Raw genomic sequence first — 14,091 nt, forward strand, 5'->3', positions numbered from 1 at the left:
CACAATTGAACGTCTTTCCGTAATTGCGGTTCACGCAACTGTTCGCGTTCCGTAGCCCGATCTGTTCAACATTCACGAAGTAGTAGTACTACTCAATCGTGGATCAGACATTACGGGATGAAGATCCCGTATGAAGCATCGAGCTTCATCCGAAATGGAAACCCTACTCCGCGCGAACTCTGACAGAGTGTTTGGCATAGCAAGCAAATCCATCCACCCCAGCATCGCGCGAATCATGTCACTTCCAGTTGTCGACCGAACGAGATATTTCCTCTTTGTACGAAAGTCCGCAGTTTCATGGTTCATAAACTACTTTATTAATTCTGGAAAGGCTACAAATCTACATCCGAAGCGTTTTTCTTTCTTTTTTTTTTCGTTGACGGGGTTGATGTCCTTTATCACGGTAAACAAGTGCTACGGTATGTGCAGCGTTGTGCTTATATTATTATCTTATGATTTTTAAATTAGCTAGATAAAGATGAGATAAAAATATGTAAATTTATCTTAGATAAAATGAAGATGATTTTTTTTAATATGTCTGGATAAAAGATAAAATCATATATAGCGATTCATCTAGATAATTTTCAGATATTATTTTCAAAACCGCTTATGTAAACACAGTTTATAAAAAAATGTAAATTATGAAAGGGATATAAAAATATATATTTATATTTTAATAAGTTTTTATGTAAGTATTTAAGTATTTTTTATGTGCTATGACTCTAAACCAAATTATCTGAACATAATTCTAGTTAATTTAGTATAAAGATGACATTTTTTTTATTTAAGGTGCAGATATAGATAATACAGATTTTTATTATCTATCTCTTTATATAGATAGATCTTTAGATAAGATGACGTCAAAATTCTATCTAGATGATCATCTATTTAATTTTATTTAGATAACAGTAAACACTGGATATATATCGCTTTTCCCAACCAAAAAGAGTACGCTTTCACGATACTCCTCGTAATCTGATATATTTTTATTTGTAACACGTAACGAAAAAGTATTATTTTTGTAATGCGTGAAAGTAAAACGTCTACCGCATTTTATTGTGCAAGAATTACATATTACGTATAAACTTGGATTGGAGCAGGTGCAGAAGTACGCGCATTGCAATGCGAGCAAACACGCGCGTCCGCGTAAATAAACATGCTTCCTGTCTCGTTACACATCAATGTAACTGTTACGCAGCTTGTTTGTTAATTTCCGTAGGACATTAGTAGATATCTCACACACACATTGTTTCTACCTCGATAAATGAACCTTCCAAATGATATATTGTGTCACTGTTCCATAAAATATACATCTCGATGCTTTTGATATCGCATAGTGATGCATTTTATATGTATTTATTGCAACATCGTAAAAAATGTTTTTATTTATGAAATATACATGCGACAAAATGTACGGATAAGATTTTTATTTCAACTCCATAATAGCCATAGTTTTAATAATATAAATGGTGAAAGGAAAATTAGTAGAATTTTCGTGAACCAAAATTCCGCGCTCGTCGCTACATATACACATTTAAATATAATATAAAAGAGATGTTACGTAACATTTTTTTACATTAAAAAACCGAAATAATTTCATATTTTCGGAGGTCGCGTCTGCAATTTGCCGACTGTGATTTCTCCACGTTCCACGTGTTTGCATTTGTGTGACAATTTATCGGAATCGTCAATACACAATAGACAAATTGCATGAAATTGCGCGCGACACGATTTATACAGGGTGTCCCAAAATTAATAACAAACCTTTTAATAGCAGATTCTTAAGATCATTTGGAGACGATTATTTTCCTCAACGAAAATATCGAGAAAAGTCATAATTGTTTGCACATTCCCAATTTTTGCCGTCATGTATCTTTATAACTAAACCTTAATAAATTAAAATTCTATTAAATTAAACTCTACAAGCTCTGAAATTAATAAAAGAATGTGATTTTATTAAATTTGATTTCCACAAGGCTTAGTTTGCTCTTATTTTCAATCGCTTATAACTCGAAAATGATTGATGTCTCGACATTTTCGTTGAGGAAAAATAGTCTCCAAATCATCCTAGGAATCTGCCATTAATTTTGAGATACCCTGTATAACCGCGAACCTCGAGACCATGGTGCATTGCGAAGGGAACGCACGTCGTCATGCTTAACGATACATAGCTCAGGAGAGAAGTTGAAATAGGAAAAGTAACGTGTCACAGGGGGTAGAAAAGGGTGAATTCCGACGATATCTCTCCAGAGACGCGTTATCGCGCTCGGAAACGACACTTGGATACAAGTCCCAAAGGCACACGACCCAATAAAATGCGCGTGGCCAGGTATTAAGAAATTTTCGCGACATTTCGCTCTCTGTATATATGCATTACGCGCTACACTTATTTCGCGATTATTTACCTTCGCGAATGATGGAGCTCGAATAAACGTTAATATTATACCCATAGAACGTCGGATAACTTTCGTCGATTTATCAGAATCGCTCTGTGTTTGCTGACTGTGATCGATAATAATGCATTAAGCAACGAAGCAAAATTTTGCTCATTTCTCTGGAAGGAATTAATGCACTGTTTACAAAAACAGTTAATATATTATGCATTCATATCACGCGTATGTACGTCGAAAAATGTGGATGATAAAACTGTGTAAAAAATTGCGACGCAATCTGAAACTTTGAAAGACTCATTTCCGAGATCTCTGATGCTGAAATAAATTGGAAAATTGGGAAACGACCGATACAATAATTCGACGTAAAAGTCGTCTTACTTATTGTTAGTACACGATGTTATATTGTCATCAAATATTTGCGAAAGAGCAAAATCTTGAGTGCAATTTCAAGATCTCTTGCACGAAGAGAATCTTTGTATATTTGGATAGTCGAAATAGTAGTTTTACGTAGAAAGTTTGCAGCAATTTTACGGTAATGTTGCCCAATGTCGGAATTCCGAGTTTTTCGTGAACGTTTGGTATTCAATTTTCCTGACTTTGCGTTATTTCGTTCTCGCACGCTAAAATGGAAAAGAAAACCGACGTGATTTTCTCGACTTGCTTGGTCGCGAGCAACGAGTTGTATAACAACGATCCCCGCATAAAAAGCGACACGAGATGATGACCTTGCGACCTGGTAATTCTAGGTGTCGCGCTATCGGCGCCTTGACGATGCAAAAGAAGAATTGGAAGAAAAATAACGTATAATTGGCTATCCCCGACTAATCGATCGCTCGCTCTTTCAATATCTGGCGAAATTGCTTTCGCGATTCAAGTGACGGATGTCTACCGAATCGCGTACTAAACACGAGAATCTCTTTAATTAAACCCCCCACGCTAAATGATACGTTGTAAGTGAAGTTGAGCGAAAATAAAAGGACGATATTGCTGCAAGAGTTTGAATGACAAATTTTTCATATATACAGGGTGATCCAGACCTACCGATTTGGAGACGATTTTTCCTCAGCGAAAATGTCGAAAAAGACCATTTTTTTAATGTTCCCAATTTTTGAAATCATGTATCTTTGTAACTAAGCCTTAAATTAAAATTTTATTAAAATAAACTTTACCTGAAATTAACTACAAAATGTAGTTTTGTTAATAATTTATTTTTACAAGGCTTAGTTTACAAAAGAGCTTATTTTCAATCGTTTAACTCAAAAATTATTGGTGCCTGGACATTTTCGCTAAGGAAAAATCGTCTCCAAATTGTCTCAGAAATCTCCTATTAATGTGTAATACGGAAGATCTGGGACACCCTGTATATTAAACGAGAGAAGGATTAATATCGTTTTTGGGGAAAAATATATATGCTTTTCGTCACTCCGTGTGCAGCTCGATTTTATAAAACCATCAACATTATTTTGTAACCGGATTTCATCTATCAGCATTATTGTGAAAAGAATGCGAATTTATTTGCTGCACAATAGCTACGATTGCATTGTTTCTTGAAGAATGTAGAAAATATTCCGTCTGCCTTAATATGAGTACATTACGCAAAATATAATCCTTTGATATTATTGTAACGTTTATAGAGAGAGCATACATGAAACATGCATTTGTGCGATGTACGATTCATGTTGAAATCCAACTAATAAATCATTCCTTCGCTTTTCATATATGCAAGAGTTTATATTTGGTTACATTTTTTTTAATTATTCGTAAACTTACAGTTTGCATCAGATTGCAGTAATTAACCTATTATTGCAAAAATTTTGAATATATATATCAACATAGAATCGATTCCAAATATTTTGAAATTAATTAAAAATTACAATAGCGCGATTGCGATTAATATTCTGAATTAAGTTAGATAATCTAATTCTAAAGTACACTTAATTCTGAATTGGAATCATCGTCATCCGAATTATAGTTACCCACGTAATAGACATAGAAAATTTAGTGACCCTTCTATTGTGGTATATCTTTGTCTAAAGCAAAGAGAATAAACCATACCGACAGTCTTGGATGATTTTGAAAGTTGCTTGTCTTGAACGATACACTATCCCCTTTAAGACGATAATCCTATTTTGTGTTATAGAGTGTTAAAAATATATGGCTTCAAATTTTTACAACATATTGAAAAAAAAATCGAAATAAGAGAAATAATGGAAAAACTTTTCTACAATTTTTCTTTTAGTAAATGTTTTATAAAAATGAAAAGCGCGCATGTTACAAGAGAATTATATATAAAAAAAATTATAATATATACACTTAATTCTATTCAATTTTATATCCATATACAGGTAATGTTGAAATGCACATCTGTGTAAATGCTTTTTATTTAGATTTTTACTTCAAATCGTACAAACTACATTGTCTATAGAACATCCATTGACAATATTGAAGTACCCCGCCAGGGAATTGAACAAGGTTTCCAGGAAGTCCACTGAACACTTGGAAGATTCGAGAGAATTAGAAAATCGATGTTAAAACGTTTACAGACGTTGCAAGGTAGTCATTTTTAGTATTTCTCCTGAAGATAAAAAGATTGCACACAGACTGCTAAAATAAAAACTCGTGACTCGGAAACATTAAATTAGATATATGTATATACACTTTTTTATTATTTTTAAGTACTAAATGTAAAATCTAATCCAGAAAGGGCGTTAATGCTTAAAACAATTTAAAAAATTACATGTATACATACATTTGCTTTATCCTAGACAATGCTTGCTGTTATCTAAATAAAATTATATAGATGATCATCTAGATAAAACTTTGGCATTCGTCATCTTATCTAAAATTCTATCTAGAATAATTTTCAGATAATTTTGGTTTAGAATCAGTACAAAAATATTTAAATAGCAGTAATCACGGTACAAACTTAAACAGTATGCGATAAAAAATTATAAATAAAAATATGAATACATATATTTTTATATCCTTTTTATAATTTACATTTTTTTATAACTATGTTTATATAAGCGCAGTCTTAAAAATTATTATCTAGAAAATCTGGATGAGTCTGGATATAATTTTATCTTTTATTTAGATATATTTAAAACAAAATGTAATATATATATATGAATTTACATATTTTCATCTCATCTTTATCCTGGCTAATTGAAAAATCATTTAAGCACAACACTGATCCTAGACAATAAAATTCTCATTATACGCGAAGATGCAAAGCTCGAGCGAGCACCATTGCATCAAACGCAATGTTCCGAGTTGCGGGCGCGCGTGTTCGAAGCGGTATATACATGTATACGCGTAATTAAAGTGGAGTATCCGTGTCACGCAAGGTAACTGCTCTCGTTCCGGTCTCTCGCAGCGTTTCGTCCCCCAGGAGCACTTTGTGCGTGAACGTTCGGAGGGCAATCAGCGATAATTGGGGAGCACTACGCCCGCGAACCGCGAGTCCGCGTCACGTCTTTATTTCTGGAAAGCGTGTATTTTATAAAAGAGGGAGAAGTTAAAGAGTGCGCGGCACGAGAATAGAGAACACGCGCGGGACAGCTGGGTTACGTACTAATTTGCGCTTCCACAGTCCAGCGGAATACATATTCCGATATTTATACACTCGATATATCCACGTTTCTCCGATCAATCAACCGCGCGCTCATATGTAACACGCGTCATCGATTTATCAGCGCCATTTCAGGCGCAATGTCCGCATTTCTTTATTGGATTATTGGCTACTTGTGTATTTCCAATTTTCAGTTATAATTATATATAAGTATATGCAATATAGGTATATATAGAGTGTATCTAAAAAATAAGTGCGCAAAATTTTAGGAAACGATTCTTTATCGAAAATTAAGGCGGGTCTCTTATATAAACATATATGTATATTCTTATATCCCTCTCTGAGGAGTTACACTTTTAAATACGGCTTGTTAGTTTCGTCCCCTCATAACGATACAGGAAGATCAAAAAAATATTAATAAATATCCATCAAATTTCATTTTTCAAATTTGTCTGAAATTTGAGAAAAATCTCCCTTTAAAAAAGTGTAACTCTTCAGGGAGGGATATAAGAGTATATAATAAACCTCCCTTAATTTTCGACAAAGAATCATCTCCTAAAGTTTTTCACACTTATTTAAATGCACCTTGTATATTGCGCGCACGCTCTTAAATATCCTGAAATATATGTATAATGAGAATACACAAATAGAGACAAATGGCAGAAAAATGCAAAATAATTCATCGTACAAACATAGATTGATAATACAAAATGCATTTTCATTCCAGTTTAAAAGTGTTTATGCAAATACGAATATATTTTTGTCCTTTTAGGTCGCAGATAAATTTCATATCGCGAAGCGCCGTGATGGATATTCGTCAATCGATCTGATCTAATTTCTAAGAGACCAACCCGTTTTTCTACGTCCCGTACATTTTTCTATACCTGATCATGTTTGTGCAGCTGCATTTGACATGTTTGGACGAGACTATAGCGAGTAGCGCAACTATTGTTCAGTGTCGAGGCGTTAGCACGATACGTCAAAATGTCACTTTCTTCTTAAGAGCAGAAGAGGGAAAGGTTTTTATCTTTATTACCGTCGAGATTCGAGCTCGTTAAAACTTTTCTTCATCATAATTGACCTTTAATTACAGAATCTGTATATGTATTGATTCTAAAGCGTAATTAAATTCCATCTCGTAATATGATTTGATATATGTAAGTAATTTCCTTAGAAAATATCAATATTGAAAACACTGTTTCATGTTTGCTGTTGATAATAATTTTTTAGTAAAAAATTGTAAATAAATAAAAGAAAAGAGGGAGAGAGAGAATGCATAAGAAATTGCACACAATGATTGACATTCTGCAAATTTCACAGTTATTATGTTTCTACTTTATTACGCGAAAATATGTAAGATTCGTTTCAACTCGCGAGTTTGTACTTGAAGCAACGTAAAACCGATGAGAATCCGTTGTACCGAGTTGTGGCATAATGAGTTGCCGTTATTACCGAAGTAAATTAAAAAGTGCATTTTCGATATATCTTTTACAGCGGAAGAGAAACATCAAAGTTTCCCAATAACCTCGTATCGTGAATCGTATAATCGTATCTTGAAAGTTATAGGACTTATTATTGTTGTTTTCGAGTTTCGATTGTCTTGGAACGGCAAAGTAAAAATAAGAAGACGATAAATAATACGCTATGACAGATAAAACGTAAGTTCTCTGTCAAGGTTTTGCACTCTGTGTTTGTGCAAAACCTTGCCGATAACGAAACCATTGAAATACACACTTTTTCATATACATATATATATATATATATATATATATATATATATATATATATATATACATATACAATATATATGAATAAGCTGTGTGTACGGGTAAGTATATCTATTAAAGGATACAATCCGAAATTAAAGATTTATATCAGTTTGCGCGCATTCATCGAGAGATATGTTAGCTAGCTTAGATAAATATGCTTAACGTAACGGCTTCCAGTTTCGGGATAATATTGCACCACAGCATCCTAAGTCATATGTTCCTCTATTGCGCATCAAACCGCAGGCGACAGCGAATATTCCATAATACAAACTAGATGTACATACACCGGCGCAATTAATTGCAGCAATCTCTGGTATATGAGCAGAATATAGTGAAATAAAAGAGCATTAGTCTGAGAAATCAATTGAATAAATTTAAATCTTATAATTAGCGGAAAAAAATGTATAGATAATAATATAATAAACACACGTTCGGAAATACTTAACGAGTCATTAACGAATCATTGTCAAAGATTAAAAAAAAAAAACGCATTTTAAACCTCTGAATATTAAGATGTAAAACTTTGACGAGAAAATGGGCGATTCTTCGTATTTTTATCGAAAGATAGTAGAGATATGGTGCTATTTACAGCAGATATCACAAGAAACGAGAGACAAGAGAATCGGGACGAAAAATAGAGGAGGAATTTCTAAGTAAACAGTGTACTATATATATAGAGAAGGAAAACCAAGCAAACAGAGGCCGACGAAAAGTGAGCAGCAAACTCTTGGAACCTATATCGTACAGAATGTTAAAACGATGGCAGACTTAAGTAAATACTCAAGATGCAAGTTTTCTACGCAAGTTTCAGGCCCATATTAGACGATGCAAAATTCATAGAACAGAATACATTTAGGATAATATTCTCCTCGCGAAATTATAGATCGTTTAAAATGAGCTTCAAACAGAGATAGAAAGAGAGGACAAAACGACAATCGCTGGAAGATAGAAAATAGACTGCTGGCAGTACTGGACGTTCGTGCGATAATATCAAATTGAACAAGAGCGGAAAATCGAATGGATATATATACATATATATAAGTACTTTTCAAGCATTGTACAATTCTTCGGGACTCAAAGAAGAAATAATACTTAATGATGACTTACGGGAAGCGATATACGAACCACCGGCTGTCTTTTCGACATTTTCTACTGCGCTGTTTTTTCGACTGCGCACTCTCGTTCCTATGTTGCGACATTCAGAGCTGCATTCACACAGAAGAAACAATATAATTTATATCACACAATCTGACAATCCTATTGCTCTTAAATGGACGGTGTTATGCGGAGAAATGAATTAAAATTGAGAAATTTTTGACAGGGAATCAATGATGTATAAGTAGAATTGAGCTGATAACATATATACAATTCTGAAAAGAATTTTACATTCAACGTTGTACGTCATCTAAGAACAAAAATGTCACTTGCACAATAAATTATTTAATGCACAAATTGTTTTGTGCAAAAAGTCACATGTCTGTCTTTTTTTCTAGCAACGACATTTCAATTTTTTATCATTTTGTTTGTCTCAAAAAGCGTGTTTTAAACATTTTTATTAATTAATTATATTTCACAGCTCATATTTATAATTTGTCACAGCATAAATGTTTAGATTTGCCTAATTTTTTAAATAAAATTTTTCAGTAAAATATACATGTAGTACAGTATAAATTTCAAGAATTTGGAGAGAAAGCAGAAATAAATATAAATTAATATATTTTCTTAAACAAGAAATCTATAACATGATGTCATGCAAAAAGTAGTCATTTTTCTTATTCAAAAGATTTTATTTTATAAAAAATGTTAGTATTTCAAAAAATAAAAATAAAAATCATATAGAGATAATTCACAGAACTGTGTATTTTAAGAGAAACTATTGTATGTTTAAAAAATAATCGTTACATATGTCTTTATTTTTAACAACATATTAGATTTTTACAATTTATTAATTAAATTATTCACAATTATTTCATTAACTCATTTTTGCATAACACCGTCCAAATTAAATATATATTCTTTAATTAGAATCGATTTTGTCATCGATCAATCATTTAGTTAGCAAATCTAATCATCCGTCGAAACGCGAAATATCTCGTTGCTCCAACAACAATTAGCACTAATTGACAATTAAACTTCCTGTTAAATTAGCCCACTAAATTTTAGTACGTAACTAGAGATTAAATCTACCATAACGTTATATATCTAATGTTCTACTAGTTTTCGACGAGTACAACAAACTCTGTAAATTATATAAGTAAAAGTAGGTACGAACATTATATAGGATGTCGTAGAATTATCAAAAATTATGCTTATCAATATAATTACGCTATTGTAAAAAATACTTCAAAAAAATTATTGGATGCCCTCTCAACTACGTTGCATCTTCCTCGACAAGTTTGGTATCGATTCTTCTTGAACGAGAATATCACGTGCCATTTTCGGTCAACTAATAATAAAAAATAAAAGGATTTTAGTGAATTAAAAGGAGAAAATCACATCGCAATCTTATTCTTCAATCAATCTCAAATAGATTTCAATAAAAATTTAATTCAAGACTTAAATCATAAAAGATCAAGAGTATCTTAAAAATCGGACATACAAATGATGATATTAATGTCGATAAATCAATATTTTTGTTGAGAAAAAAATCATCTTAAAACAAAAAAAAATAGCGATTAGCAAAATATCCGATAGTTCTTGAACACCCTATATCTAACCTCAAGCTTCAGGCGCTGTTCTGGCCCGACGTACGTGCATCACGGCCCATATTAACGGAAGAGTATAGCGAAGTGTAACGTACAATCGTACGTAGTAAGGCTTCGTCACCACCTAGGTCACCCGTCACTTCAATTATTATAGATTACATTAGAAAAGAAAAAATGAACTTGGAATTGATCAAAAAATCCGTAGATAAAAAATAGCTTACTAGAGAAAGCTTTATATTATACGGGGTGTCCCAGACCTACCGTATCAAACGTTAATGAGAGATTCCTGAGGCGATTTGGAGACGATTTTTCCTCAGCGAAAATGTCCAGGCACCAATAATTTTCGAGTTATAACCACCGATTGAAAATAAAAGCTTTTTTGTAAACTAAGCCTTGTAAAAATAAATTATTAACAAAACTACACTTTTGTTAATTTCAGATAAAGTTTACTTTAATAGAATTTTAATTCATGGCTTAGTTACAAAGATACATATAATTTCAAAAATTAGAAACATTAGAAAAATGATGGTCTCTCTGGACATTTTGGCTGAGGAAAAGTCGTCCCCAAATCGCCTCAGGAATCTCCCATTAACGTGTGATACGGTATGTCTGGGACCCTGTATATGCACTATATTAAATCTGAAATAAAGAAGACAACCATCATAATAACGTCTCGTGAATGAATCAGCTAGAAGCGTTCTAAACTAAAAATGGAAATAAACCCTAATAGACGAATAACCTAATGTACCTTGAGGGCAGGAAGGACCGTCGCGAGGTCTGAGGGGGTCCGGGCCGTGGATGCTTGATTTGTTGCCCCGTAGCTTCGCTGATGCTGATAACTGCAGAGATTTTTGTGAGCACTGGCCTGAGCTGTGTAAGCCGACACTGATAACTTCATTTCTCTCTGTTCCCGATAAAAGGTCTGATACTCCCGACAACTTGGCGGGAAAGGCCGAGACGCATTCTGGATTTCCTCGTGATATCCTTAAGCCACCGTAAATAGCGGCGCGCGGATAAATTGCCGGGTCGAAAGTTGTCGAAGGAGGAAAGCGATGAGGAAGGACCCTTTTGTCGAATTTCGCGCAGTTCGCGTTGTCAATATTTGCCCTTCGGATCCGCTCTCTCGCTCTTGTTTCTTAATTTTTTTGGAAAATGACCTCGCGTCTTATCCCGGGAAAGCCGCGACTTTCTATCGAATTTATTTGACGACGCTTATCTCGTATAATCCTATTTTCGGAAGCGAGAAACTTTGCTCTTTTTTTCTCGCCCCCTGGTTTGCATAACGAGCCGCAATTTTCGATGAGGCGCGAACGGTGCGAAGCAGCGCGCCATGAAAGAAAAAATGTCGAGACAATTTTCCGACATGCGGTCGAGAGCGTTAAGGACAAAGACGCCGAACCGAGTGATCACCCTTCGTTTTTTCGCGGAGACGTGACGATCGACTCGTTATCAATCCACCCTGGCTAGCTCGTGATAAACGAACGACAACGCTGTCTCGCTATACGTTGATCTCCTTGACAGTCTCGCCTTTCCACGGTCGCTGATTTCCCGCGAGGGCAAAAATGTAAGCGTACGTGACTTCTCGTCCTTTCGCACCTTTCCCGGCTGATGGTCCTTCCGGTTTCCTCGATGTCCCTCGACGTATCCTCGACGTATCCTTCGATCCCTCGTTTCGCGACCGTTTTAAATCTCGATCGATCCCGATCCCAATTGTGACCAGCCGTAATCTCGGAAATCCTTCTTTCGCCGTTTGATCGTCGATCTATCACGATCCTCCCTTTCGTCAATCTACCTTGGCGAAGATTCTCAATCTTCTAATCTCCAACTCTCGGGGCTCTGATATATTAGTCGGCTTCTACTTCATAGCAGAGAATCTCTCCCTTACGATATCTCCGCGTAACATTCTAGATTACTTGACCGGGATACTCGATTAAAAGTATAAGATATACTCGATCGGATAAAATCTCCGAGACGAGAAAAACTTTTCTTGCCTCTTTATACGATAGATAAATATATCTTTCGATTTTAGATACGCGCTTTTTGATGTTTCAGTCGGTCTTCCGATGGTTCCAGGTCGAATCGATTAGCGGTTGCAGAATACGACTGTCGAGAAAACGCGACTCTATCGTTTTCCGATCTAAATTCACCTCTTCTCGTCTTTTCTCCCTTAGTCCGCGCTTTCCAAATATTCGATGCTCGCAGGTTGTCGTATTTTTTTTGTTTACGTAAATCCGTTTACGTAAATGCGATCCGTCCGATTAGGATCGTCTCCGTGGGAATTTTCCAAGAGGGTGGAGATACCAGAGATTCGCGTCGATCTGTAAATTTGTATTATCCACGTCCGCGACAAACATCGCCGAGCGGCGAGCTTTTCGCTCGCTAATTCGCGATCGATCTCGTGGTCCGAAGGAACTGCGGAATTACGATTAATCGGAGATACGCGAGACACGAGTCTCAAGAGGAAACGCTGCACGGGGACGCGAATCTTGTCCTTTCACGCTTATGGGACGACCTCTCGTTCCTCCGATTCCTCTCCATCCTCGAATAATCGCGTCGCTTATCACTGTTGCGTTGATCACAAGCCGGCTAATAACTCCGGAGCACTTTGGGTTTAACGAAGCACACTCTCGACTAGCTGCGGGTACTCAAGACGAGTTCAGTTCTTCCTCGTCGAGTTGGGACGCTCGCGTTTCTCGCCACTTGTACATTCTCGCGATTCTGTAAGTCTTGGTAAACGCGGAGCTTATACACAATCCGTAATGCTTGTGTGTAATACGATGTCGATCGCTCGGGAGAGCACGAAGGGAAGCTGCAAGATGGCCCCGATCGATCGTAACGATATTTGAATTTCTTGTACGTGTCCTCTTTCCCCTTCACGGCTCGATATATCCCTCGTAGTTTCGCAGCTTTCCTCCTTTCTCACTCCCACGCGTTCGATCACTATCAAGACGACGACGTCGACGAGGGGGAAAAAAAGTGGATTTTCTGTCTTACGTTTTTCAACTGTCGTTGGATATCGTTCGAAGATCCGTCTCTTTAATTCTTCGAGTCGAATAAAATGCGAGCTTATTGTCACTGTCGCGCGTCACTTCGATGCAAGCTTAAGGGTAGAAGGAAGATTAAGAGCTTCGTCATGAGGCAGCATTTCCCGAATTTTGCGATATCATCGTGATGGTTCGAGAATTGGAACGGCTCTCTCTCTCTCTCTTTTTTTGTGTTCGCGATTAATAAGATTTTAATATATTCGTAACGTTAGATCACTATAAGTAGGGATCACGGAGGATTCTGGATGCTTGTGGTACTTAATGTTTCGTAGAACAGCGTATCTCTCATCATCGTATAATGTAATCTTACAACAATAGCGACGATAAAGCAACTTTATATAAGGAGGCAACTTGTAATATAGCAGCTTTGAATCTGCACAATTCTACGTACAATCTATGAGAGAAATCTATAATATATAGTATAATGCACGATTTATGTGATCTTCCAAGTGAATATGATATTGTATTATATATGTGTAACATTTTTATGTTCTCAGCATATTTGGAGCATACGTAATGATGTCGAAAAGAAACGACCATCTTGAAAAGAAAAATTGATCTAGAGACTTTCAATATTTCAATCTATATGTGCATATGTGAGCTTTCAGC

General features: G+C 35.4%; 2 protein-coding genes across 7 annotated transcripts in view; one reads left to right on the plus strand and one right to left on the minus strand.

Annotated features, from left to right (window-relative positions):
- Positions 1 to 14,091, minus strand: part of LOC114934596 (uncharacterized) — a 148,074-nt gene that overhangs the window by 130,115 nt on the left and 3,868 nt on the right. For 4 of the 6 annotated variants that reach the window (XM_029307263.2, XM_029307265.2, XM_085488543.1 and 1 more), the window contains exon 2: positions 11,187 to 13,538. In XM_029307263.2, coding sequence (XP_029163096.1) covers positions 11,187 to 11,336 — 150 coding nt within the window. In that variant the 5' untranslated portion in view covers positions 11,337 to 13,538. Of the gene's footprint in view, positions 1 to 8,840; positions 8,939 to 11,186; positions 14,023 to 14,091 lie in introns of those variants that run through there. The other 2 variants (XM_029307267.2, XM_029307264.2) reach the window with 2 other exon arrangements.
- Positions 1 to 14,091, plus strand: part of car (vacuolar protein sorting-associated protein 33A) — a 122,804-nt gene that overhangs the window by 96,242 nt on the left and 12,471 nt on the right. The gene's annotated exons all lie outside the window — the stretch shown is intronic.

The sequence above is a fragment of the Nylanderia fulva genome, unplaced genomic scaffold (genome assembly GCF_048542155.1).
Source record: "Nylanderia fulva isolate GAGA-0341 unplaced genomic scaffold, ASM4854215v1 Scaffold7, whole genome shotgun sequence".
Taxonomy (NCBI): domain Eukaryota; kingdom Metazoa; phylum Arthropoda; class Insecta; order Hymenoptera; family Formicidae; genus Nylanderia; species Nylanderia fulva.